This window comes from Panulirus ornatus, chromosome 19 (genome assembly GCF_036320965.1).
Source record: "Panulirus ornatus isolate Po-2019 chromosome 19, ASM3632096v1, whole genome shotgun sequence".
Lineage (NCBI taxonomy): Eukaryota > Metazoa > Arthropoda > Malacostraca > Decapoda > Palinuridae > Panulirus > Panulirus ornatus.
Window position 1 is genome coordinate 25,430,707 of NC_092242.1, and position 26,107 is coordinate 25,456,813.

Below are 26,107 nucleotides of genomic sequence, written 5' to 3' on the forward strand. Positions count from 1 at the left end.
CCGACACATATATTCTCTTGGTCAATCTTTCCTCACTCATTCTCTCCATGTGCCCAAACCATTTCAAAACACCCTCTTCTGCTCTCTCAACCACGCTCTTTTTATTTCCACACATCTCTCTTACCCTTACGTTACTTACTCGATCAAACCACCTCACACCACACATTTTCCTCAAACATCTCATTTCCAGCACGTCCATCCTCCTGCGCACAACTCTATCCATAGCCCACGCCTCGCAACCATACAACATTGTTCGAACCACTATTCCTTCAAACATACCCATTTTTGCTTTCCGAGATAATGTTCTCGACTTCCACACATTTTTCAAGGCTCCCAAAATTTTCGCCCCCTCCCCCACCCTATGATCCACTTCCGCTTCCATGGTTCCATCCGCTGACAGATCCACTCCCAGATATCTAAAACACTTCACTTCCTCCAGTTTTTCTCCATTCAAACTCACCTCCCAATTGACTTGACCCTCAACCCTACTGTACCTAATAACCTTGCTCTTATTCACATTTACTCTTAACTTTCTTCTTCCACACACTTTACCAAACTCAGTCACCAGCTTCTGCAGTTTCTCACATGAATCAGCCACCAGCGCTGTATCATCAGCGAACAACAACTGACTCACTTCCCAAGCTCTCTCATCCCCAACAGACTTCATACTTGCCCCTCTTTCCAGGACTCTTGCATTTACCTCCCTAACAACCCCATCCATAAACAAATTAAACAACCATGGAGACATCACACACCCCTGCCGCAAACCTACATTCACTGAGAACCAATCACTTTCCTCTCTTCCTACACGTACACATGCCTTACATCCTCGATAAAAACTTTTCACTGCTTCTAACAACTTGCCTCCCACACCATATATTCTTAATACCTTCCACAGAGCATCTCTATCAACTCTATCATATGCCTTCTCCAGATCCATAAATGCTACATACAAATCCCTTTGCTTTTCTAAGTATTTCTCACATACATTCTTCAAAGCAAACGCCTGATCCACACATCCTCTACCACTTCTGAAACCGCACTGCTCTATATATATATATATATATATATATATATATATATATATATATATATATATATATATATATTTTTTTTTTTTTTTTCCCGCTGTCTCCTGCATTTGCGAGGTAGCGCAAGGAAACAGACGAAAGAAATGGCCCAACCCACTCCCATACACATGTATATACATACGTCCACACACGCAAATATACATACCTACACAGCTTTCCATGGTTTACCCCAGACGCTTCACATGCCCTGATTCAATCCACTGACAGCACGTCAACCCCGGTATACCACATCGATCCAATTCACTCTATTCCTTGCCCTCCTTTCACCCTCCTGCATGTTCAGGCCCCGATCACACAAAATCTTTTTCACTCCATCTTTCCACCTCCAATTTGGTCTCCCACTTCTCCTCGTTCCCTCCACCTCCGACACATATATCCTCTTGGTCAATCTTTCCTCACTCATTCTCTCCATGTGCCCAAACCATTTCAAAACACCCTCTTCTGCTCTCTCAACCACGCTCTTTTTATTTCCACACATCTCTCTTACCCTTACGTCACTTACTCGATCAAACCACCTCACACCACACATTGTCCTCAAACATCTCATTTCCAGCACATCCATCCTCCTGCGCACAACTGTATCCATAGCCCACGCCTCGCAACCATACAACATTGTTGGAACCACTATTCCTTCAAACATACCTATTTTTGCTTTCCGAGATAATGTTCTCGACTTCCACACATTCTTCAAGGCTCCCAGGATTTTCGCCCCCTCCCCCACCCTATGATCCACTTCCGCTTCCATGGTTCCATCCGCTGCCAGATCCACTCCCAGATATCTAAAACACTTCACTTCCTCCAGTTTTTCTCCATTCAAACTTACCTCCCAATTGACTTGACCCTCAACCCTACTGTACCTAATAACAACCTTGCTCTTATTCACATTTACTCTTAACTTTCTTCTTTCACGCACTTTACCAAACTCAGTCACCAGCTTCTGCAGTTTCTCACATGAATCAGCCACCAGCGATGTATCATCAGCGAACAACAACTGACTCACTTCCCAAGCTCTCTCATCCCCAACAGACTTCATACTTGCCCCTCTTTGAACAATTACATGTTTACCAAATGGCGTCCTAGCTTCGGCTCTTCGATGTATATCAACTGACTGTTATATTCCTCTCTTGTGTCTCCCCTGATGATGTGATTATTACACGAAAGTGCACTTGGGAACTTTTCGTGTTTCATTTTCCCCGTGGTCTCATAGGAATATATATTCATTTATCTTATTTTGCTTTGTCGCTGTCTCCCGCGTTTGCGAGGTAGCGCAAGGAAACAAACGAAAGAAATGGCCCAACCCACCCCCATACACATGCATATACATACACGTCCACACACGCAAATATACATACCTATACATCTCAATGTATACATATATATATACACACACAGACATATACATATATACACATGTACATAATTCACACTGTCTGCCTTTATCTATTCCCATCGCCACCTCGCCACAAATGGAATAACATCCCCCTCCCCCCTCATGTGTGCAAGGTAGCGCTAGGAAAAGACAACAAAGGCCCCATTCGTTCACACTCAGTCTCTAGCTGTCATGAAATAATGCCCGAAACCACAGTTCCCTTTCCACATACAGGCCCCACAGAACTTTCCATGGTTTACCCCAGACGCTTCACATGCCCTGATTCAATCCATTGACAGCAAGTCGACCCCGGTATACCACATCGATCCAATTCACTCTATTCCTTGCCCGCCTTTCACCCTCCTGCATGTTCAGGCCCCGATCACTCAAAATCTTTTTCACTCCATCTTTCCACCTCAAATTTGGTCTCCCACTTCTCCTCGTTCCCTCCACCTCCGACACATATATCCTCTTGCTCAATCTTTTCTCACTCATTCTCTCCATGTGACCAAACCATTTCAAAACACCCTCTTCTGCTCTCTCAACCACACTTTTTTATTTCCACACATCACTCTTACCCTTACATTACTTACTCGATCAAACCACCTCACACCACATATTGTCCTCAAACATCTCATTTCCAGCACATCCACCCTCCTGCGCACAACTCTATCCATAGCCCACGCCTCGCAGCCATACAACATTGTTGGAGCCACTATTCCTTCAAACATACCCATTTTTGCTTTCCGAGATAATGTTCTCGACTTCCACACATTCTTCAAGGCTCCCAGAATTTTCGCCCCCTCCCCCACCCTATGACTCACTTCTGCTTCCATGGTTCCATCCGCTGCCAGATCCACTCCCAGATATCTAAAACACTTTACTTCCTCCAGTTTTTCTCCATTCAAACTTACCTCCCAATATATATATATATATATATATATATATATATATATATATATATATATATATATATATATATATATATATATATATATATATATTTTTTTTTTTTTTTTGCTTTGTCGCTGTCTCCCGCGTTTGCGAGGTAGCGCAAGGAAACAGACGAAAGAGATGGCCCAACCCACCCCCACACACATGTATATACATACGTCCACACACGCAAATATACATACCTACGCAGCTTTCCATGGTTTACCCCAGACGATTCACATGCCTTGATTCAATCCACTGACAGCACGTCAACCCCGGTATACCACATCGCTCCAATTCACTCTATTCCTTGCCCTCCTTTCACCCTCCTGCATGTTCAGGCCCCGATCACACAAAATCTTTTTCACTCCATCTTTCCACCTCCAATTTGGTCTCCCTCTTCTCCTCGTTCCCTCCACCTCCGACACATATATCCTCTTGGTCAATCTTTCCTCACTCATCCTATCCATGTGCCCAAACCACTTCAAAACACCCTCTTCTGCTCTCTCAACCACGCTCTTTTTATTTCCACACTTCTCTCTTACCCTTACGTTACTCACTCGATCAAACCACCTCACACCACACATTGTCCTCAAACATCTCATTTCCAGCACATCCATCCTCCTGCGCACAACTCTATCCATAGCCCACGCCTCGCAACCATACAACATTGTTGGAACCACTATTCCTTCAAACATACCCATTTTTGCTTTCCGAGATAATGTTCTCGACTTCCACACATTCTTCAAGGCTCCCAGAATTTTCGCCCCCTCCCCCACACTATGATCCACTTCCGCTTCCATGGTTCCATCCGCTGCCAGATCCACTCCCAGATATCTAAAACACTTCACTTCCTCAAGTTTTTCTCCATTCAAACTCACCTCCCAATTGACTTGACCCTCAACCCTACTGTACCTAATAACCTTGCTCTTATTCACATTTACTCTTAACTTTCTTCTTTCACACACTTTACCAAACTCAGTCACCAGCTTCTGCAGTTTCTCACATGAATCAGCCACCAGCGCTGTATCATCAGCGAACAACAACTGACTCACTTCCCAATCTCTCTCATCCCCAACAGACTTCATACTTACCCCTCTTTCCAAAACTCTTGCATTCACCTCCCTAACAACCCCATCCATAAACAAATTAAACAACCATGGAGACATCACACACCCCTGCCGCAAACCTACATTCACTGAGAACCAATCACTTTCCTCTCTTCCTACACGTACACATGCCTTACATCCTCGGTAAAAACTTTTCACTGCTTCTAACAACTTGCCTCCCACACCATATATTCTTAATACCTTCCACAGAGCATCTCTATCAACTCTATCATATGCCTTCTCCAGATCCATAAATGCTACATACAAATCCATTTGCTTTTCTAAGTATTTCTCACATACATTCTTCAAAGCAAACACCTGATCCACACATCCTCTACCACTTCTGAAACCACACTGCTCTTCCCCAATCTGATGCTCTGTACATGCCTTCACCCTCTCAGTCAATACCCTCCCATATAATTTACCAGGAATACTCAACAAACTTATACCTCTGTAATTTGAGCACTCACTCTTATCCCCTTTGCCTTTGTACAATGGCACTATGCACGCATTCCGCCAATCCTCAGGCACCTCACCATGAGTCATACATACATTAAATAACCTTACCAACCAGTCAACAATACAGTCACCCCCCTTTTTTAATATATATATATATATATAAATATATATATATATATATATATATATATATATATATATATTTTTTTTTTTTTTCTTCTTTTCTTTTAAACTATTCGCCATTTCCCGCGTTAGCGAGGTAGCGTTAAGAACAGAGGACTGGGCCTTTTTTGGAATATCCTCACCTGGCCCCCTCTGTTCCTTCTTTTGGAAAATAAAAAAAAAAAACGAGAGGGGAGGATTTCCAGCCCCCCGCTCCCTCCCCTTTTAGTCGCCTTCTACGACACGTAGGGAATACGTGGGAAGTATTCTTAATCCCCTATCCCCAGGGATAATATATATATATATATATATATATATATATATATATATATATATATATATATATATATATATATATATCATCCCTGGGGATAGGGGATTAAGAATACTTCCCACGTATTCCCTACGTGTCGTAGAAGGCGACTAAAAGGGGAGGGAGCGGGTGGCTGGAAATCCTCCCCTCTCATTTTTTTTTAATTTTCCAAAAGGAGGAACAGAGAAGGGGGCCAGGTGAGGATATTCCCTCAAAGGCCCAGTCCTCTGTTCTTAACGCTACCTCGCTGATGCGGGAAATGGCGAATAGTATGAAAGAAAGAAAGATATATATATATATATATATATATATATATATATATATATATATATATATATATATATATATATATATATATTTATATATATATATATATATATATATATATATATATATATATATATATATATATATATATATATATATATATATATATATATATATATATATATATATATATAAATATATATATATATATATATATATATATATATATATATATATATATATATATATATATATATATATATATATATATATATCCTTGCTTGAGCCAGGTACCCATTTTATTGACCAAGCCCTAGGGGTAGATGATCAGCTGAGTTGACTTTGAACCGATTGCCGTAACGGTAGCCTGCGTCAGTGTGTGTATATATATATATATATATATATATATATATATATATATATATATATATATATATATATATATATATATATATCCTAGTTCGTGTTACTACCATCGGTAAACGACTGGGATACTGGGGGAGTAAGTAGCGCAGCTGGTCACGAGTTTGAAGGGGATCAACACTGAAGATCGTAAGGCATCTAGGGAAAAGCAAGACGTTGACCTTGGTGGCCGCACTGCCGATAGGTTGCGGCACCTCCCTACAGTGAGGTCTTCCGGACTGAAATCAAAACCAGTATCAGAACATGAGGGGAGTGCTCTGCAGAGGCTCTCACGGGATCAGGAAGTGACGGCACTTACGGTGTACACGACTGAGCAGTTAACTGGGTTCCTGCACCATGGGCAGAGCAGCTGGTGTGGTGCAGGTCAAGTCCATCGTGCAGTCCAGCTGAGATGAGACGATCACTCCACTTAAGACATCTTAGGGTGAGGAAGGCGAGTGGCCCGGACCCGAAGATGGTTCCTGAGAAGGCGAAACAATAACTGTGGAAGAAGGGTTAGCTACCCTCAGAATTAGGTGAGAAAAAAAAAAAAAGGGGGTCCCAGAGCGTGTATTGGCACCGTTGGAAGGAGAGTCACTCGAAGCATTACTGTGAAGCCTCGAAAGAAGAGATGTCTCTTGAACACTGCAAGAAAACCCAGCGGCAGTGGATAGTATGAGATATGACCGTGCTGGACGTGTGACTGCAGGCAGGCAGGCAGGCAACCAAAGGACTTCAGAGAGAGAGAGAGAGAGAGAGAGAGAGAGAGAGAGAGAGAGAGAGAGAGAGAGCCACCTTATGGGAAAGGTCAGTGGTGAGGAAGGCATGATACTAATGAATCCGGTGTCTAACCAGACCAATATGCAGACAATTGTCCTATGAGACCAGTTGATGCCGGAGTCTGATCAACAGTTTGGGGAAGACACGTAGTGTTGCCACCGATCCAGATCTCGCCCGGACAGTCCCGAAAGGAACAGAGATGTCCAGTGTCCAGATCACATCCTCAATCTGGATCTAGTTTGTCAGGATCTCGTGTGGGGACAGGCAAACGCTAAACCACAGTGTTCGACTCTTTAGGGTGATTTAAAGAGTGCAGTGGGTTAAACGTTTTACAGTTACACAGACACATAGTTATGTAATGAATGGAGCGACCGTGAAAATTTTGGCCAGGAATTCCATCGATTTCTCCTAGTCTCCAAAAAATGCATATGAATAAGTGGGTTGGATTTGCCTCGATCGAGGGAAGACTGTACGATGAGATCGCCAGTGGGACCGTTGATGCCTTTGATACAACGACTGCTAGAAAAATTGTCAAATTTTGATCATTGTACCAAATTTGGTACTTTTTCTGTTATGCTAACTGAGACGGCACAGGCAACTGAGGCCCTAATCGAGGCCATCCCATTAACGCTAAGTATCTATCTATCTATCTATCTGTGTATGTATGTATGTATGTACGTATGTATGTATGTATGTATGTATGTATATATATATATATATATATATATATATATATATATATATATATATATATATATATATATATATATATATAATATCTTTCTTTTCTTTCATACTATTCGCCATTTCCCGCGTTAGCAAGGTAGCGTTAAGAACAGAGGACTGGGCCTCAGAGAGAATATCCTCACCTGGCCTCGTTCTCTATTCCTTCTTTTGGAAAAATTAAAAAAAAAACGAGAGGGGAGGATTTCCAGCCCCCCGCTCCCTCCCCTTTTAGTCGCCTTCTACGACACGCAGGAATACGTGGGAAGTATTCTTTCTCCCCTATCCCCAGGGATATACCTCTGTAATATAAAATATCAGCCTGAGCCAGGTACCCATTTTATCGACCAACCCTGAGGGATAGATGAACGGCTGGACAAATTGCCGGAACCAGGATTCGAACGTATGCGTTTCGGTTAGGAACTTTATTTGAGAGGTTTTACGAAATTACTCACTATTTCAATGAGGATCTTATAGTTACTTTTGGAACTGACCGTAAAAATATGAAGCTAAAAATGTCCGTATGAGATAGATTAATTCCCAATCAGTGGACGGTTAGTTGGAAGTGCGGAATTTACTATTATCTAAGGCTTTCAAATATCACTTTCCACCTTTTACTGGATGAATCTGCTCCATTTAGCATAAGACTAAAAAGATATGGCCATCATATTTGTAAGGATCGTGTTAAGTAAAAAAAAGAAGAAGTCATATTTGTTGTTTAGAACTCATTGTTGTTCACAGTACGCCTTGTATTTTACTTAGAACGCACTGTAGTTTGAATATGTGTTGTGTTCTGTTTTGTGAATATTTCTTACAGATGTGTAATTAGATAAGATAATCTTACAAATGTTAGGTGTCGGTATCATACGTATTGCTGGTGTATGGAGAGTAACCGACAGCCTTTTCAGGGAAGGACAGACAGTAAGTGGCTGTGTATGTGAGTGTGTCACTCCATCCGTCTGTCTTTCTTTTCTCAGCATGACTCACGTCTATGAGTCTAATACATTGTACACATCTCATACAGATTTGTTATACCAATATGATTTCTTTTAACTTGGAGGTTAAGTGGTAACACCTTGATTAAAAACATCATTACTCATTACATCAACGATATATCTGACACATTTCTGTTTGCCATTTACAGCAGGTTATGCAAAGTACATACTTTTCCATTTACATGTGTATTTGTACACAACTTACCTATAATCAAGAGCAGGCTGATGACCTTTCCAGCCACTTCCCAGCCTTAGCTAATGACCCTTCCAGCCAAGTCATTGTAGACGGAGCGATGACCCATCCATCCACGTCACTGTAGAACGCACGATAATTTCAGTCTCTGCTTGTTTTAGATTTTTTTCAAGTAACTACAGAACGGAGTGGTGGATTATGTGGCAAATATATTTAGTGGAGGTGATTGGTATAATAAAAGATTGAATCCAAAGTCTTGTTTGAGCAGGTTCTAGTGGACAGTCTAGTTCTGTGGTCCACCAATTAACCGAAAATTATATTTTATGTCAACAGAACACTCAGGACTAATCACTAATCTGTACTGTAAAGAGTGCAGTAACAAAAGGCAGTATTTAATATACTGTGTTCAATTTAATGCAATAAAAAAGTGCATGACAATGAACCTAGGTGAACCTGATAAGGGTTGTGGCACACTGGTGACACACAAGTCTTATCTATATATGTGTATCATAAATCTTGCAATATGAAAAATAATACTGATAAAAAACACTCATGATATTTGAAAGTACAGATGAGACTAAGACAAAGAAAACGAGATCCTCTTTTGATGCTTCGATTTCAGAGCATCTTAGCGAGTTAAGAGAAATATGCAATAGTGTTCCCTGATTCAAGGTTGTGACCGAGATTTACCTTATCTAATATTCTTATTTTAGATGTCATGTATCGCTAGCGCTGTTTGGAGTCAGTGTACAATTATATGTACAATTATCTGAACGTACCGTCTCCTTCCGATGGTGTAACGTCTTAAAAAAGAATCTGTGGTGCTGACAAATTTAATTATTGGAGCTAGATTATTACTCTTGAGATATAATTTTTTTCATGTTTGATCTAGTCTAACTGTAAGCAGCGAATTACAAGTAGTCGGTTATCATATTCGATTGATAAAAAAAAAAGTGAAGAACAGTCTACTCGGCTGAGAGCATAGTTTTAAGGTGGAAAAGTACTTTTCGCATATGATAAAGACAGGCCGTGCTTTAAGCTTTGCATGTGACCATAATGCTAATTTCGAGGCAGTGGTGTTAGCAAAAGCATCGAAAATAGTTCTCAAAGAGCATCTAGGAAAGCAAGAGATTTTTTTTTTTTATTTTCACGGCTACACGGTCTAAGAAAAATAAAACGCAGTGCATGATGTACTCTCATCTCTTGTTCAAACGATCGTTGGAGGTATATAATGTAACAAAGCAAAGACAAACGGATGAAGAACAAGGTCGAAGGATCAGATCATTAATTATACCAGCTATTGATTTTCAGTTGTACAAAACATCATTTTACCGCCAAGCTGTGACTGTACACATCAACTTTTTATCCTTTTGATAATGTCTACTGTTGTTTCCGTGCATTGGTCTGATTGAACCTCGTACTGTTCACAGCGGCTTCCAGGGAAACTAGAGCAAGAACCCAAAGCACAATGTGAGAAAGTGCAACATAAAGGTATCTTGAAATCAGGCTAAAACTCATTGTCGTAATCTTGAAAACTGTCACCCTAGATATACAGATGCCTTGAAAATTTACGAAGCTGTTCATTGTTTTATTAAAAGTAGGTCATTCTAGGGATGGCTGATTTTTGAAAGCTGATAAAATATCATGATGATATTTCGAAAACTGACTGCAAAATTAACGAGGGATATGAATACTTTTATTACCATCACTTATGACTGATGTGTCAAGATTCATGTTTTTTCATATCTAGCTAAGTAGTTACAACTGTCACTTGAAGATCAGTTATAACTCATTTGTAACACCATGCATAATATTCTAAGTTGACTGAGTGAAATTATTTGTAATCATTACATTTTTTTTTTTTTTTGTTTATAGTTCACTCAGAATCGTAAATCTTACCTTTGAGGGAAATTAGTCAGCTTTGATATGTGTACATGTATTTCTTCAGTGATTAATAAACGTCCAAAATCATTCGATATCGTTGTTAAAGTATGTTCCCCCCACCTCCCCACCCCTGCAGGAGCTGCTTCAGGCACTGGCAGGCAGGGCAGGCGGCCGCCAGCCCTCAGAGTAAACACGCGCATTCCTCGCCTCGTATGTTTATTGTTAGGGATGATGGGAAGTCAGAGTCGATGGTAGGAGCGCCGTATTCTCGCTTCAATAAAATAAACATATAGAAATGCTCTACATAGCCTTTATGTGGGATATATACATTACATATGGAATGACTAAGATAGCAGTATATCAGAAATATGGTTATATAGTATCATATGCTACTGTAGATCGGTAAAGATTATATTCACTCACACTTCCTCAAATTGTAGGCTTGCAAGACCCCGGCTGTTCTCCCGAGCAGATCCTTCCCCGGCAACGCTGCTCACTTTACGGAATTATTCGGCCAAAAGCCCTTTAGTGACAGCACGAAGCCTGTGAAGTGACACTAACCAAGTAAGAGAGGCAACAGAGGCAGCAGTTAATCCTGTATATAAGGGAGCGTCAACTGGGAAGCAGAAATCAGCGAGCGGGGAGGCGCCACACTCAGTATACTTGGCTGCACGAAACCCCACCCTATTTGGCTTAGATTTGACCTGTGTGAAGGAAATAACCAAAAATTGAGAAAATTCCCCGATTACGCGCCGCTTTCCCTTCGCGGAGAAAGGCGGGGAAAGAGAAGAGGAAGAAGGATAATTTAGTAAGGAGATTGTGGTGAAAGTTGTCAAAATTAACGCGATAATATTAGTTGATCAGCAAACATGGCGTGCTGCCTAAGCGAAGAAGCCAAGGAACAGAAGAGGATAAACCAAGAGATAGAACGACAATTACGGAAGGATAAGCGAGATGCCAGGAGAGAACTTAAACTACTGTTATTGGGTAAGCAAACAAATATGATTTTGTCACACATAGGATTGTTAAACAGAAGTAAATGGACAAACAATCAGTGTTACTATTTGGGTCGTCTGCTAGTTGAACATCATCCGTCAACAATTTTTGTTTACATTACAGTTAGTTGTCCATTTTCACGTGAAATACTGATGTTACGCCATTCTTTTATCTCCTAAGATCATCTGGAGCTATGATAGTGTTGGTGAGCAGGCGTTATTAAGGGTTTGATTGGGTTGTTTTTGTGTGGGTGTCGTGTTGTCTTTGGCTCAGCTGATTGCCGTTCCTGTTGCTCTGTGCATATTGACAGTTCATCAACAGGGCCGTAATCACCTCCACACACCATTTTCCTTGTTTCCTAGGCCTTTCCTACTTCCATGTTGTACTGTATTCCCCGGCAAAATAAATCTTAGGCCTTTAACGTACGAATTACTCGTCAGGAAAATACTTGAGAATTCATTGATTTGGAGCTAGGTAGACTGGGATTGGGCAAGGTTGGGTGGGGTTTAGGGAATTGTGCTGTTTGTTGTAGATGATTAGGAAGGATTCATGGCTGGAGTTGTTATTCGAGTGATTAAAATAAGATGAAAGCCATGTGTGTTTGTGTGAATTTAGCCATGTGTTTGAATTAATACACCGGTAATTTTTAATATGACATGTACCATCATAGGTACTGATGAATTGTTAATTAGACCTCATTTGCTTATATTGTACTTGTTAGGTGCTTTTAAGATGGTAAAGGACCGTAGAATGAACTTAGTGAATAGAAGGGCTGTAATGAAAGTACAATACCATACTCATATACATTATTTAGTGCAATGAATAGAAGGGCTGTAATTAAAGTACAGTACCATACTCATATACATTATCTTTTTCTTTTGAAAAGAGTCTGAGTGAAAATAGCACTTAGATTTTATTGATGCAGTATCATGTCAAATTCAGATTTAGCTCTATATCACTATTAGTTTTGGATATTGATTTATTATTTTGCAGTACTTGTCTAAGGTTTATAGAATACCATAAGAAGATTCATTATCTTGAATTTTACTGTTTTATATTACTGAATGATATTAGATGGGGGGAAAAAAAGGATACTAGTGGGGGTTATGTATATCTGGGAAAATGTTGGGCTAATGCATATTCATAGTTAATACTCTTGTAATAATCAACAGAACTTATAAAAGCCTCTCCTAACCTTATCCAGTAGCCAGAATTATAACAGAAACATACCGTTTAAATCATTTACTGCAGGATTGCATGGCTGCTCGCTTTCATGAGTTTGTTGACATCTGGCAGCATTTACAAGTCAACAATATGTATTACTGGTATTTTTTTAATTGAATATTGGTATTTTTTTAATTGAATATTGAATGTCAAGGTAAATCTTGACTAATTTAGGTGGTTAGGTGGGGTTTTCATTAATCCTTTGAACTTTATACAAGTGTATTGCCTAAACATACTCAAGGAAACTATCTTTTCCTAGTTGTACTGTTATTGTAGTATTTCATGTTGCATAATGAAATCAAATCCGTAGAGTCATGCTTTGTAATATTGTGTTCGCAAGGCGCTTCACTAGAATTGGATAAAATTACTTTACATCCAGATGTAATGGTAATGCTGAGCTGAACTATCCTTTTACGCAAATTGGATGTACCAATTTCTGGTTGTAAAATCGATTATGAAATTAATTTTCTATGAAAATTTCATTTATAATTATTTACTAACCACCTAGTGACTTCTTGTCCGTTTTATTTTTAGGCTAACTTTACTGGGCAGTTGATTATGGATATCATTTTTGTGAGGATAAAATGACCTACACATCCAATAAGTGCACTATGCTTCCTACATCATACAGTTTTAAGAGGTATCTTTCAAATCCAAAATCTAAGAGGGTTGCTGTGGGATCATTCAAATAACCTGTAGTCCTGTTTGAGACTGGTCGTTTAATGAAATTTTTGCTATATTGAATTTCAGCTTCCATAAGAATTTGTTTCTTGATCATCCCGATGATGCAATGCCATACTTCCCAGTCTTTCCGAAAAATGTGTTTTTTCAAGTGAATAAAAAAATCTTTTTTAGGAAAAGATTGCCGTGTAAGAAAAATAAAACAAATGATGTTGGTCGTCAGCTTACCTATGGAGAAATATTAAACTGCTGTTGGGAGCATATTAATTAGGTAGCATCAACCACCACGCAGTCGGGCACTGAGATATCTTGATGGATGCACTTGGTTCTCTTTGTATTGTCTCAAACTTTGTAAATGCATACCTTTAGTTGACTGGTTCTCCTACAGTATAGGTGCATTTGACCGAGTTTACTGCAATCCTCCAGAAATCGATTTTTGCTGCTTAGAGAGAGCCCTCAAAGTGGGGAGGGCAGTGATATACGAGTTAAACATTTAAAGTACCTTTGAATACTTTGGTTTGTTTTACAGTGGTAGATCAGAGTTTTGGAGTGTGGTTTATAGTTAAGCCACAGTATCAGAGAAAAAAGTATTGAAACCATAAATGAATTTTATTTTTTTTTTCCCCAGATCTTGAAAATTTAATGTGTTAACTTTTGGCCTGAAATGCTATCAGGTAACTTTGAATAGTGAGAGGAAAAAGAGTTTAGTTTATTAAAAGGATAAGTAAGATATATTTATAAGCTTTATTGAGATCACTCGGTCTCTCTCTCTCTCTCTCTCTCTCTCTCTCTCTCTCTCTCTCTCTCTCTCCTCTCTCCCCCCCAAGTGTTAATACTTACCCTATTTGACACAATATCAGGTTGATTATGCTATGCTTGAAAACCAGGTGCGATTATTAAGTGAGGTAACCATTAAGATTTGCATTGTTATTAGATTTGAATATTTGAGTGATTTGGAGCATTAGTGTGTTATGAACACTATTGAACAAGTTATTAGTAGTGAGGTTTATGTACTTGGGAGGGGTGGGATGTAGAGTTGATGTGGAAGTAGGCAATATACGTTTTAAAAAATCAAAATAGCTTATGAAAACCTCACCTAACTTCCCTAGCAGTCAAGATTTATCTTCATATTGATGATTGAGCAATGTGCAACTACAATATACTGAGTGGCCCTGTTTTTTCAGCAGCAGACTGTTGGTGCATTTCTTCTATACATATTGCCTTTTAGCCAGGGTTTTCATAGGCTCTGTTCTTTTCCAAGTGTTTTTCCTATTTTTTCATTAATTAGCACCACACTACCCCTGATATATTAACACTTGCTACTATCACCTTATTTGATATCCTCAGTGAAATTTATTAGTCAAAATCATGCTGTTGTTGTAGTCTTAAAACAATACATTAGCACTGCAAAGCTAATAGCAATGTAGAGTATGAGAATTTTGTCTCCAATATATATTTAACCTTCACCATTATTGCCTAATTTGTTATTGAAAATAAGATATAATGCTCCATATGACTCCACAACGCCTTTTGTATTTTCTAAACCATACATTGGTATTGTAAAAAAAAATATTGTGTGTCTACTTACCATGGATAACTAAGTATATAGATTAACCATAATGTTGAGTTTTACTGATATAGCAGGGAAAATGTGTGTAGGACAAGATTTTTACTCTGTAAGCACCACAGAAATATTATAGGATCTGGAAGAAATACATAACTGACTCCTTTGTAACTGACAAGTTTATGATTAGGAAGAATACATAACAACAGACTCCTTTAAATGAGGACTTACTTTGACTAGCACTGTTTTATTTGAAGCATTTTTTTACCTATAAGAATTGTGATATAGGGGAAGAACTGTGACTGGTGGAGATATGAGGATAATTACTGTAAGAGTTGGTGAAATGCTTGTAGAATTCATCATAACACATGGAAACTTCACCTAAACTCTTCTAACAATAGCAGTTTATGCTAGTTAGAAGTATAATTGCCAACTTTAATGTGAATTCTGTACTCATTTGGAATTACCTATTTTTATGATATGAGAGAATATAACATTCTTGTAAACTTCTGGAAACCAAATGGAATTTTTTATTCCATGATAGTAAGACAGTTCTGCGGTGGACTATGAAGCTTGGGAGGAATGGGTTATTAAAATAAGTAGATGAAACTCCTTTAGCACTCGAGAAAGTATATGAAAACCAAATAACATTCCCTAGCAGCCAGAATTTACGTTTTAAGTAATTTGAAGAATATGGTTATCATGATCTCTGGTTTTGGTCCATTTCCTGGAATTTTGTGTTGTTTTCCTACAAAAGCATACCTTAAGAATTTGATGTTGTTTTCCTACAAAAGCATACCTTTGAACTTAGCTTTTTGTATAAACTTTCTTGACCTTGTTGGGGACACAGTAGATGTCATGAACTTTGATGTATTGGTATCAGATACTGCATAACTTTAGAAATTAGGGTAAATCTTAGTGGCTATGGAAAACTATGTAAGAGCTTAGTAGGTTCTGTTATATGGAAATTTCAGCCACTTTATGTAAATCAACCACATTTTCCCTGATCTTCATATCCATTCCCACTGTCATTTACAAGGAGAGACCATAGGTTTTAAAGTGAGGGGATGTGTTTTTTTCTCTGTAGGGAGCATTCAGGACAGTTGAACAATGATTTTTAAGCTGCTTCATTGTGGTTTATGGATTTTTGGGTATGAAAAGTCATGGGATGTTTAGAATCAGTGTTTGTATTAATGTTGGGATGGGTGATGTCTTAAAGGAAGATGGGAAAGTGCTACTTTTGTGAGGACTTGTTCTCAGGTGGGTGCATGTCCAGCGGGGTTGGGGTTGTATTTGAAACTGAATTGGGAGCTCTGTCATTTAGTGCTCGCTGGGTCATTTCAGTATAGTGATATGTTTGTTGAGGATGGGAGGGGCATGTGTGAGTAGAGGTTGCATTAGTGTAAAGCAGGCATTGGTGTTTTATTTTTACTTAGAGGCTGATGGTTAGTTGATTGGTTTTGGTGGGAGCTGTTTAGTGCTGCTGCCAAGAAATTAGTGCAGATCATATTGAGGTGGGATTGTATTGGAAGGATCTTTGTTTCATTGTGTAGATGTTTGTGGCGGCTAGATGCCAGAGATTGTTTTTAATACAGTATTCTGTTCTTTAAGGTTTACAATTTTTTTTATATTTCTTTTGGAGAGGGTAGATGAGGCACATTGTTGAGTGAAGTGGATGAATTGTTTGTATAGGATGTTTGAGGATTCTTTTTCTTGGCCAAATTAGATACCAGTGCTTTGAGATATTTAGTTTGTGTTGCTTTTATGTTTATTGTTTGGATGGTGGGAGTGAATGTTATGATTATTGTGTGTGAATCCTAGATTTGTTGGTGTATTCTTTTGTGGGAGTGATTGTCCATTTATGGTGACTGTAGGATGCAGGTTGGATTCTGCCTCTCTGGGTTTAAAAGAGTGATTGAAGATGTATGTAGATGCTGGCATTCTGTTGTAGGTGAGCCATTGATCCAACTGTGTAATGTAATTCTGCATTTTTTTGTTGCAACTGTGGTATCAGGGTGTTGCATATGACAGGACTTTCATACAGTTTGAGTATCCTTTATCTGAAATACCTGGGACCAAAAGTGTTTCAGCTTTCGGATTTTTACAGATTTGGGAATATTTGCATATACATGATGAGACATCTTGAGAATGGGACCCAAGTCTAAACACAAAATCCATTTATGTATCATGTACACCTTATACACATAGCCTGAAGGTAATTTATGCAATGTTTTCAGTAGTTTTGCACATGAAATGAAGTTTGTGTAACACAACCATCAGAAAGCTAAGGTGTCTCAACTTCGAATGCCTCTGTGGACAGTCTGTGGTTGTTTGGTATCACCTTCATTCCTAACAATGAATTTATATGCTACAGATAAGCGATCATTTACATACACTTACACTTATTCACATAAGTACAGTAAAATAGATGTGAAATACCTTAAATACAATGAAAAATAATGTGTTCAGGTATGGATTTTCCGCTTCTGATGTCATTTCACCGCTCAAAATGAAGAACAAAGAGTAAATGAAGAAAAAGACTTAGGTTTGATAATCTCTGGTGGCCTAAAGCCAAGAAAGCAGTGCACTGAACGAAATTATCCTCACTCTAGAAATCACAGTTGCATCCCCAACTTGAATATTGTTTACAGTTTTAGTCACCCTATTTGAGAAAAGACGTATTGGAGAGAGTACAGAGATGAGCTACCAAGATGATCCCCAGACTGAGAAACAAATCCTTTGAAAGTTAACAAAATTACTTAAATCTATATAGCTTAGAAAAGAGAAATGTAAGAGATTATCTAATACAGATATTCAGAACTATCAGAACTTTGGTAATCTTGGCTATCTACTTAAGGATAAATTCGTTAGGTTTTACTTGTAGTAATGGTTACAAACCAGTGGGGAAATGTTCTACCTTGAATGAGATGAAGTACTTTTTCTTCAGCAGGATTGTATATATATGGAATGATTGATCAGTTGAGAGTGGTTGAAAGAAGTACCATAGATACGTTTAAGAATGGACTTCATAAATATTTCCCTTGAGATCCAGGATTGGCATTATTTGTGCCTTCTTATTTATGTGAAAAGTTTTCATCAGTTTTGTCATTGAAATATCCATGTTTTTCTCTTACTATACTGATCTATGAGTTTTAAGCCTCTTCTATCACAAACAGCCTCAGATGTATCCAGTGGGCTGTTACTCTTTGAATTCCTTTGCATTCTTGTGTAAGTCACGTATTGTCCTCAAACATTCCGCCTTCCTCTGCACATTTTATCTAAAAGCCCATGCATGCCTCTTATCCGTAAAACATTTTTTGGACTTTTATATGCCTTCAAATGTACCCATTTTTTCCCATCAAGATAACAGCTTCTCCTTCCACACATACCTCAATTATTCACTTCTGCTTATGTGGGTCGTATTTACTGCCATGTCATTGAGACAAATGTCTTATAAATTCAGGTATACTTTGAGAAAAACACCAGAAAAACATGTAAATTATAGCAGTACTGGGGACACTAGAGGGCTAATGTGCAGCAGGAGGGAGTCGGTTATTGCTTAAAAAAGTTCTGAGCAGAATTAGATTTTTATTTTCAGAAAAACTCAGTCATGGTCCAGTTAGGCCTTCTGTTGTCTTGTCTTTCTTGTGTGAACTCATGCAAACAGATGTCTAAAACACTTTAATTTCTCAAAACATTTTTTTATCATTATTATACTTAACTGCTGTCTCCTGCTTTAGCGAAGTAGCGCAAGGAAACAGATGAGGGATGTCCCAACCCTTCCACATGCACATATATATATATACATAAATGCCCACACATGCACATATACATTTCAACATATACATATATACACATGTACATATCCACACTTGCCTTTATCCATTCCCATTGCCACCCCGCCACACATGAAATAGCATCCTCTTCCCTCTCCAGTGAGGCAACACTAGAAACAGACAAAAAAGGCCACAAAAGGCCACATATATGGTGTGAGGTGGTTTAATCTAGTAAGAAATGAAAGGGTAAGAGAGATGTGTGGTAATGAAAAGAGTGTGGTTGAGAGAGCAGATGAGGGTGTATTGAAATGGTTTGGTCACATGGAGGGAATGAGTGAGGAAAGATTGACAAAGAGGATATATGTGTCAGAGGTGGAGGGAAGTGGGAGACCAAATTGGAGGTAGAAGGATGGAGTGAAAAAGATTTTGAGTGATCGGTTCCTGAACATACAGGAGGGTGAAAGACGTGCAAGCTATAGAGTGAATTGGAACTATGTGGTCTACCGGGGTCAACATGCTGTCAATGGATTGAACCAGTGCATGTGAAGCGTCTGGGGTAAACCATGGAAAGTTTTGTGGGGGCCTGGATGTGGAAAGGGAGCTGTAGTTTTGGTGCGTTACACATGACATCTAGAGACTGGGCGTCAACGAATGTGGCTTTTGTTGTCTTTTCCCAACGTTACCTTGCACGTGGGGGGAAGGGGGTACTTTTTCATGTGTAGTGGGGTCTTGACTGGAATGGATGAAGGCAGCAAGTATGAATATGTACATGTGTATATATGTATATGTCTGTGTAGATATATGTATGTTTACGTTGAAATGTATTGGTATGTATATGTGAGTGTGTGGGCGTTTATGTATATACATTTTTATGTGGATGGGTTGAGCCATTCTTTTGTCTGTTTCCTTTTGCTACCTCGCTAACGTGGGAGACAACGACAAAGTATAACAATTTTATTTTATTTATTATTTATTTATTTTGCTTTGTCACTGTCTCCCGCGTTAGCGAAGTAGCGCAAGGAAACGGACGAAAGAATGGCCCAACCCACCCACATACACATGTATATACATACACGTCCACATGCAAATATACATACCTATACATCTCAATGTACACATATGAATAAACACGCAGACATATACATATATACAAATGTACATAATTCATACTGTCTGCCTTTATTTATTCCCATCGCCACCTCGCCACACATGGAATAAAACCCCCTCCCCCCTCATGTGTGCGAGGTAGCGCAAGGAAAAGACAACAAAGGCCCCATTCGTTCACACTCAGTCCCTAGCTGTCATGCAATAATGCCCGAAACCACAGCTCCCTTACCACATCCAGGGCCCCACAGAACTTTCCATGGTTTACCCCAGACGCTTCACATGCCATGGTTCAATCCATTGACAGCACGTCGACCCCGGTATACCATGTCGTTCCAATTCACTCTATTCCTTGCACTCCTTTCACCCTCCTGCATGTTCAGGCCCTGATCACTCAAAATCTTTTTCACTCCATTTTTGCACCTCCAATTTGGTCTCCCACTTCTCGTTCCCTCCACCTCTGCCACATATATCCTCTTGGTAAATCTTTCCTCACTCATTCTCTCCATGTGACCAAACCATTTCAAAACACCCTCTTCTGCTCTCTCAACCACACTTTTTTTATTTCCATACATCTCTCTTACCCTTACATTTCTTAATCGATCAAACCACCTCACACAACACATTGTCCTCAAACATCTCATTTCCAGCACATCCACCCTCCTGTGCACAACTCTACCCATAGCCCATGCCTCGCAACCATACAACATTGTTGGAACCACCATTCCTTCAAACATACCCATTTTTGCTTTCCGAGATAATGTTCTCGACTTCCAAACATTCTTCAAGGCTCCCAGGATTTTCGCCCCCTCCCCACCCTATGATTCACTTCCGCTTCCATGGTTCCATCCGCTGCCAGATCCACTCCCAGATATCTAAAACATATATATATATATATATATATATATATATATATATATATATATATATATATATATATATATATATATATATATCCTCACTCATTCATGAGTGAGGAAAGATTGACCAAGAGGATATATGTGTTGGAGGTGGAGGGAGCAAGGAGAAGAGGGAGACCAAATTGGAGGTGGAAAGATGGAGTGAAAAAGATTTTGTGTGATCGGGGCCTGAATATGCAGGAGGGTGAAAGGAGGGCAAGGAATAGAGTGAATTGGAGCGATGTGGTATACCGGGGTTGACGTGCTGTCAGTGGATTGAATCAAGGCATGTGAAGCGTCTGGGGTAAACCATGGAAAGCTGTGTAGGTATGTATATTTGCGTGTGAGGACGTATGTATATACATGTGTATGGGGGTGGGTTGGGCCATTTCTTTCGTGTGTTTCCTTGCGCTACCTCGCAAACGCGGGAGACAGCGACAAAGTATAAAAAAAAAAATATATATATATATATATATATATATATATATATATATATATATATATATATATATATATATATATCCCTGGGGATAGGGGAGAAAGAATACTTCCCACGTATTCCCTGCATGTCGTAGAAGGCGACTAAAAGGGAAGGGAGCGGGGGACTGGAAATCCTCCCCTCTCGTTTTTTTTTTTTTTTTTTTTTTTTTTTTTTTTCCAAAAGAAGGAACAGAGAATTGGGCCAGGTGAGGGTATTCCCTCAAAGGCCCAGTCCTCTGTTCTTAACGCTACCTCGCTGATGCGGGAGATGGCGAATCGTTTGAAAGAAAAGAAAAATATATATATATATATATATATATATATAAATATATATTTTTTTTGCTTTGTCGCTGTCTCCCGCGTTTGCGAGGTAGCGCAAGGAAACACGAAAGAAATGGCCCAACCCACCCCTATACACATGTATATACATACGTCCACACACGCAAATATACATACCTTCACAGCTTTCCATGGTTTACCTCAGACGCTTCACATGCCCTGATTCAATCCACAGACAGCAAGTCAACCCCGGTATACCATATCGATCCAATTCACTCTATTCCTTGCCCTCCTTTCACCCTCCTGCATGTTCAGGCCCTGATCACACAAAATCTTTTTCACTCCATCTTTCCACCTCCAATTTGGTCTCCCACTTCTCCTCGTTCCCTCCACCTCCGACACATACATCCTCTTGGTCAATCTTTCCTCACTCATTCTCTCCATGTGCCCAAACCATTTCAAAACAACCTCTTCTGCTCTCTCAACCACGCTCTTTTTATTTCCACACATCTCTCTTACCCTTCAGCTTCTGCAGTTTCTTACATGAATCAGCCACCAGCGCTGTATCATCAGCGAACAACAACTGAGTCACTTCCCAAGCTCTCTCATCCCCAACAGACTGCATACTTGCCCCTCTTTCCCAAACTCTTGCATTCACCTCCCTAACAACCCCATCCATAAACAAATTAAACAACCATGGAGACATCACACACCCCTGCTGCAAACCTACATTCACTGAGAACCAATCACTTTCCTCTCTTCCTACACTTACACATGCCTTACATCCTCGATAAAAACTTTTCACTGCTTCTAACAACTTGCCTCCCACACCATATATTCTTAATGCCTTCCACAGAGCACCTCTATCAACTCTGTCATATGCCTTCTCCAGATCCATAAATGCTACATACAAATCCATTTGCTTTTCTAAGTATTTCTCACATACATTCTTCAAAGCAAACGCGTGATCCACACATCCTCCACCACTTCTGAAACCACACTGCTCTTCCCCAATCTGATGCTCTGTACATATATATATATATATATATATATATATATATATATATATATATATATATATATTTTTTTTTTTTCTTTCTTTTAAACTATTTGCCATTTCCCGCGTTAGCGAGGTAGCATTAAGAACAGAGGACTGGGCCTTTGAGGGAATACCCTCACCTGGCCCAATTCTCTGTTCCTTCTTTTGGAAAATTAAAAAAAAAAAAACGAGAGGGGAGGATTTCCAGCCCCCCGCTCCCTCCCCTTTTAGTCGCCTTCTACGACACGCAGGGAATACGTGGGAAGTATTCTTAATCCCCTATCCCCAGGGATAATATATATATATATATATATATATATATATATATATATATATATATATATATATATATATATAGTAAAAGTTTTGCGGAAGATGAAAGCCAGCAAGGCAGCGGGTTTGGATGGTATTGCAGTGGAATTTATTAAAAAAAGGGGAGACTGTATTGTTGACTGGTTGGTAAGGTTATTTAATGTATGTTTGATTCATGTTGAGGTGCCTGAGGATTGGTGGAATGCTTGCATAGTGCCATTGTACAAAGGCAAAGGGGACAAAGGTGAGTGCTCAAATTACAGAGGTATAAGTTTGTTGAGTATTCCTGGTAAATTATATGGGAGGGTATTGATTGAGAGGATGAAGGCATGTACAGAGCATCAGATTGGGGAAGAGCAATGTGGTTTCAGAAGTGGTAGAGGATGTGTGGATCAGGTGTTTGCTTTGAAGAATGTATGTGAGAAATACTTAGAAAAGCAACTGGATTTGTATGTAGCATTTAGGGATCTGGAGAAGGCATATGATGGAGTTGATAGAGATGCTCTGTGGAAGGTATTAAGAATATATGGTGTGTGAGGCAAATTGTTAGAAGCAGTGAAAAGTTTTTATCGAGGATGTAAGGTATGTGTGCGTGTAGGAAGAGAGGAAAGTGATTGGTTCTCAGTGAATGTAGGTTTGTCGCAGGGGTGTGTGATGTCTCCATGGTTGTTTAATTTGTTTATGGATGGGGTTGTTAGGGAGGTGAATGCCAGAGTTTGGGAAAGAGGTGCAAGTATGCAGTCTGCTGTAGATGAGAGAGCTTGGGAAGTGAGTCAGTTGTTGTTTGCTGATGATACAGCACTGGTGGTAATTCATGTGAGAAACTGCAGAAGCTGGTGACTGAGTTTGGTAAAGTGTGTGAAAGAAGAAAGTTGAGAGTAAATATGAATAAGAGCAAGGTTATTAGGTACAGTAGAGTTGAGGGTCAAGTCAATTGGGAGGTAAGTTTGAATGGAGAAAAACTGGAGGAAGTAAAGTGTTTTAAATATCTGCGAGTGGATCTGTCAGCGGATGGAACCATGGAAGCGGAAGTGAATCATAGGGTGGGGAAGGGTGTGAAAATTCTGGGAGGGTTGAAGAATGTGTGGAAATCAAAAACATTATTTCGGAAAGCAGAAATAGGTATGTTTGAAGGAATAGTGGTTCCAACAATGTTGTATGGTTGCGAGGCGTGGGCTATGGATAGAGTTGTGCGCAGGAGGGTGGATGTGCTGGAAATGAGATGTTTGAGGACAATATGTGGTGTGAGGTGGATTGATCAAGTAAGTAATGTAAGGGTAAGAGAGATGTGTGGTAACAAAAAGAGTGTGGTTGAGAGAGCAGAAGAGGGTGTTTTGAAATTGTTTGGTCACATGGAGAGAATGAGTGAGGAAAGATTGACCAAGAGGATATATGTGTCAGGGGTGGAGGGAATGAGGAGAAGTGGGAGAACAAATTGGAGGTGGAAAGATGGAGTGAAAAAGATTTTGAGTGATCGGGGCCTGAACATGCAGGAGGGTGAAAGGCGTGCAAGGAATAGAGTGAATTGGAACGATGTGGTATACCGGGGTTGACTTGCTGTCAATGGATTGAATCAGGGCATGTGAAGCCTCTGGGGTAAACCATGGAAAGTTCTGTGGGGCCTGATGTGGAAAGGGAGCTGTGGTTTTGGTGCATTATTACATGACAGCTAGAGACTGAGTGTGAACGAATGGGGCCTTTGGTGTCTTTTCCTAGCACTTCCTTGCACACATGAGGGGGAGGGGTTGTTATTTCATGTGTGGCGAGGTGGTGATGGGAGTGAATAGAGGCAGACAATATGAATTATATACATGTGTATATATGTAATGTCTGTGTGTGTATATATTTTTTTTTTTTTTTTTTTATACTTTGTCGCTGTCTCCTGCGTTTGTGAGGTAGCGCAAGGAAACAGACGAAAGAAATGGCCCAACCCACCCCCATACACATGTATATACATACGTCCACACACGCAAAATATACATACCTACACAGCTTTCCATGGCTTACCCCAGACGCCTCACATGCCCCGATTCAATCCACTGACAGCACGTCAACCCCGGTACACCACATCGCCCCAATTCACTCTATTCCTTGCCCTCCTTTCACCCTCCTGCATGTTCAGGCCCCGATCACACAAAATCTTTTTCACTCCATCTTTCCACCTCCAATTTGGTCTCCCTCTTCTCCTCGTTCCCTCCACCTCCGACCTCTTGGTCAATCTTTCCTCACTCATTCTCTCCATGTGCCCAAACCATTTCAAAACACCCTCTTCTGCTCTCTCAACCACGCTCTTTTTATTTCCACACATCTCTCTTACCCTTACGTTACTTACTCGATCAAACCACCTCACACCACACATTGTCCTCAAACATCTCATTTCCAGCACATCCATCCTCCTGCGCACAACTCTATCCATAGCCCACGCCTCGCAACCATACAACATTGTTGGAACCACTATTCCTTCAAACATACCTATTTCTGCTTTCCGAAATAATGTTTTTGATTTCCACACATTCTTCAACCCTCCCAGAATTTTCACACCCTTCCCCACCCTATGATTCACTTCCGCTTCCATGGTTCCATCCGCTGACAGATCCACTCGCAGATATTTAAAACACTTTACTTCCTCCAGTTTTTCTCCATTCAAACTTACCTCCCAATTGACTTGACCCTCAACTCTACTGTACCTAATAACCTTGCTCTTATTCATATTTACTCTCAACTTTCTTCTTTCACACACTTTACCAAACTCAGTCACCAGCTTCTGCAGTTTCTCACATGAATTACCACCAGTGCTGTATCATCAGCAAACAACAACTGACTCACTTCCCAAGCTCTCTCATCTACAGCAGACTGCATACTTGCACCTCTTTCCCAAACTCTGGCATTCACCTCCCTAACAACCCCATCCATAAACAAATTAAACAACCATGGAGACATCACACACCCCTGCCGCAAACCTACATTCACTGAGAACCAATCACTTTCCTCTCTTCCTACACGTACACATGCCTTACATCCTCGATAAAAACTTTTCACTGCTTCTAACAACTTGCCTCCCACACCATATATT

General features: G+C 39.7%; 1 protein-coding gene across 10 annotated transcripts in view; it reads left to right on the plus strand.

The window, feature by feature from the left end:
• The first annotated feature begins 11,126 nt into the window (after positions 1–11,126).
• The window catches only part of Galphaq (G protein alpha q subunit), a 404,729-nt gene continuing 389,748 nt past the window's right edge, over positions 11,127–26,107 (plus strand). For 3 of the 10 annotated variants that reach the window (XM_071673787.1, XM_071673784.1, XM_071673785.1), the window contains exon 1: positions 11,129–11,667. In XM_071673787.1, coding sequence (XP_071529888.1) covers positions 11,550–11,667 — 118 coding nt within the window. In that variant the 5' untranslated portion in view covers positions 11,129–11,549. Of the gene's footprint in view, positions 11,668–26,107 lie in introns of all 10 variants that reach the window. The other 7 variants (XM_071673782.1, XM_071673783.1, XM_071673781.1 and 4 more) reach the window with 4 other exon arrangements.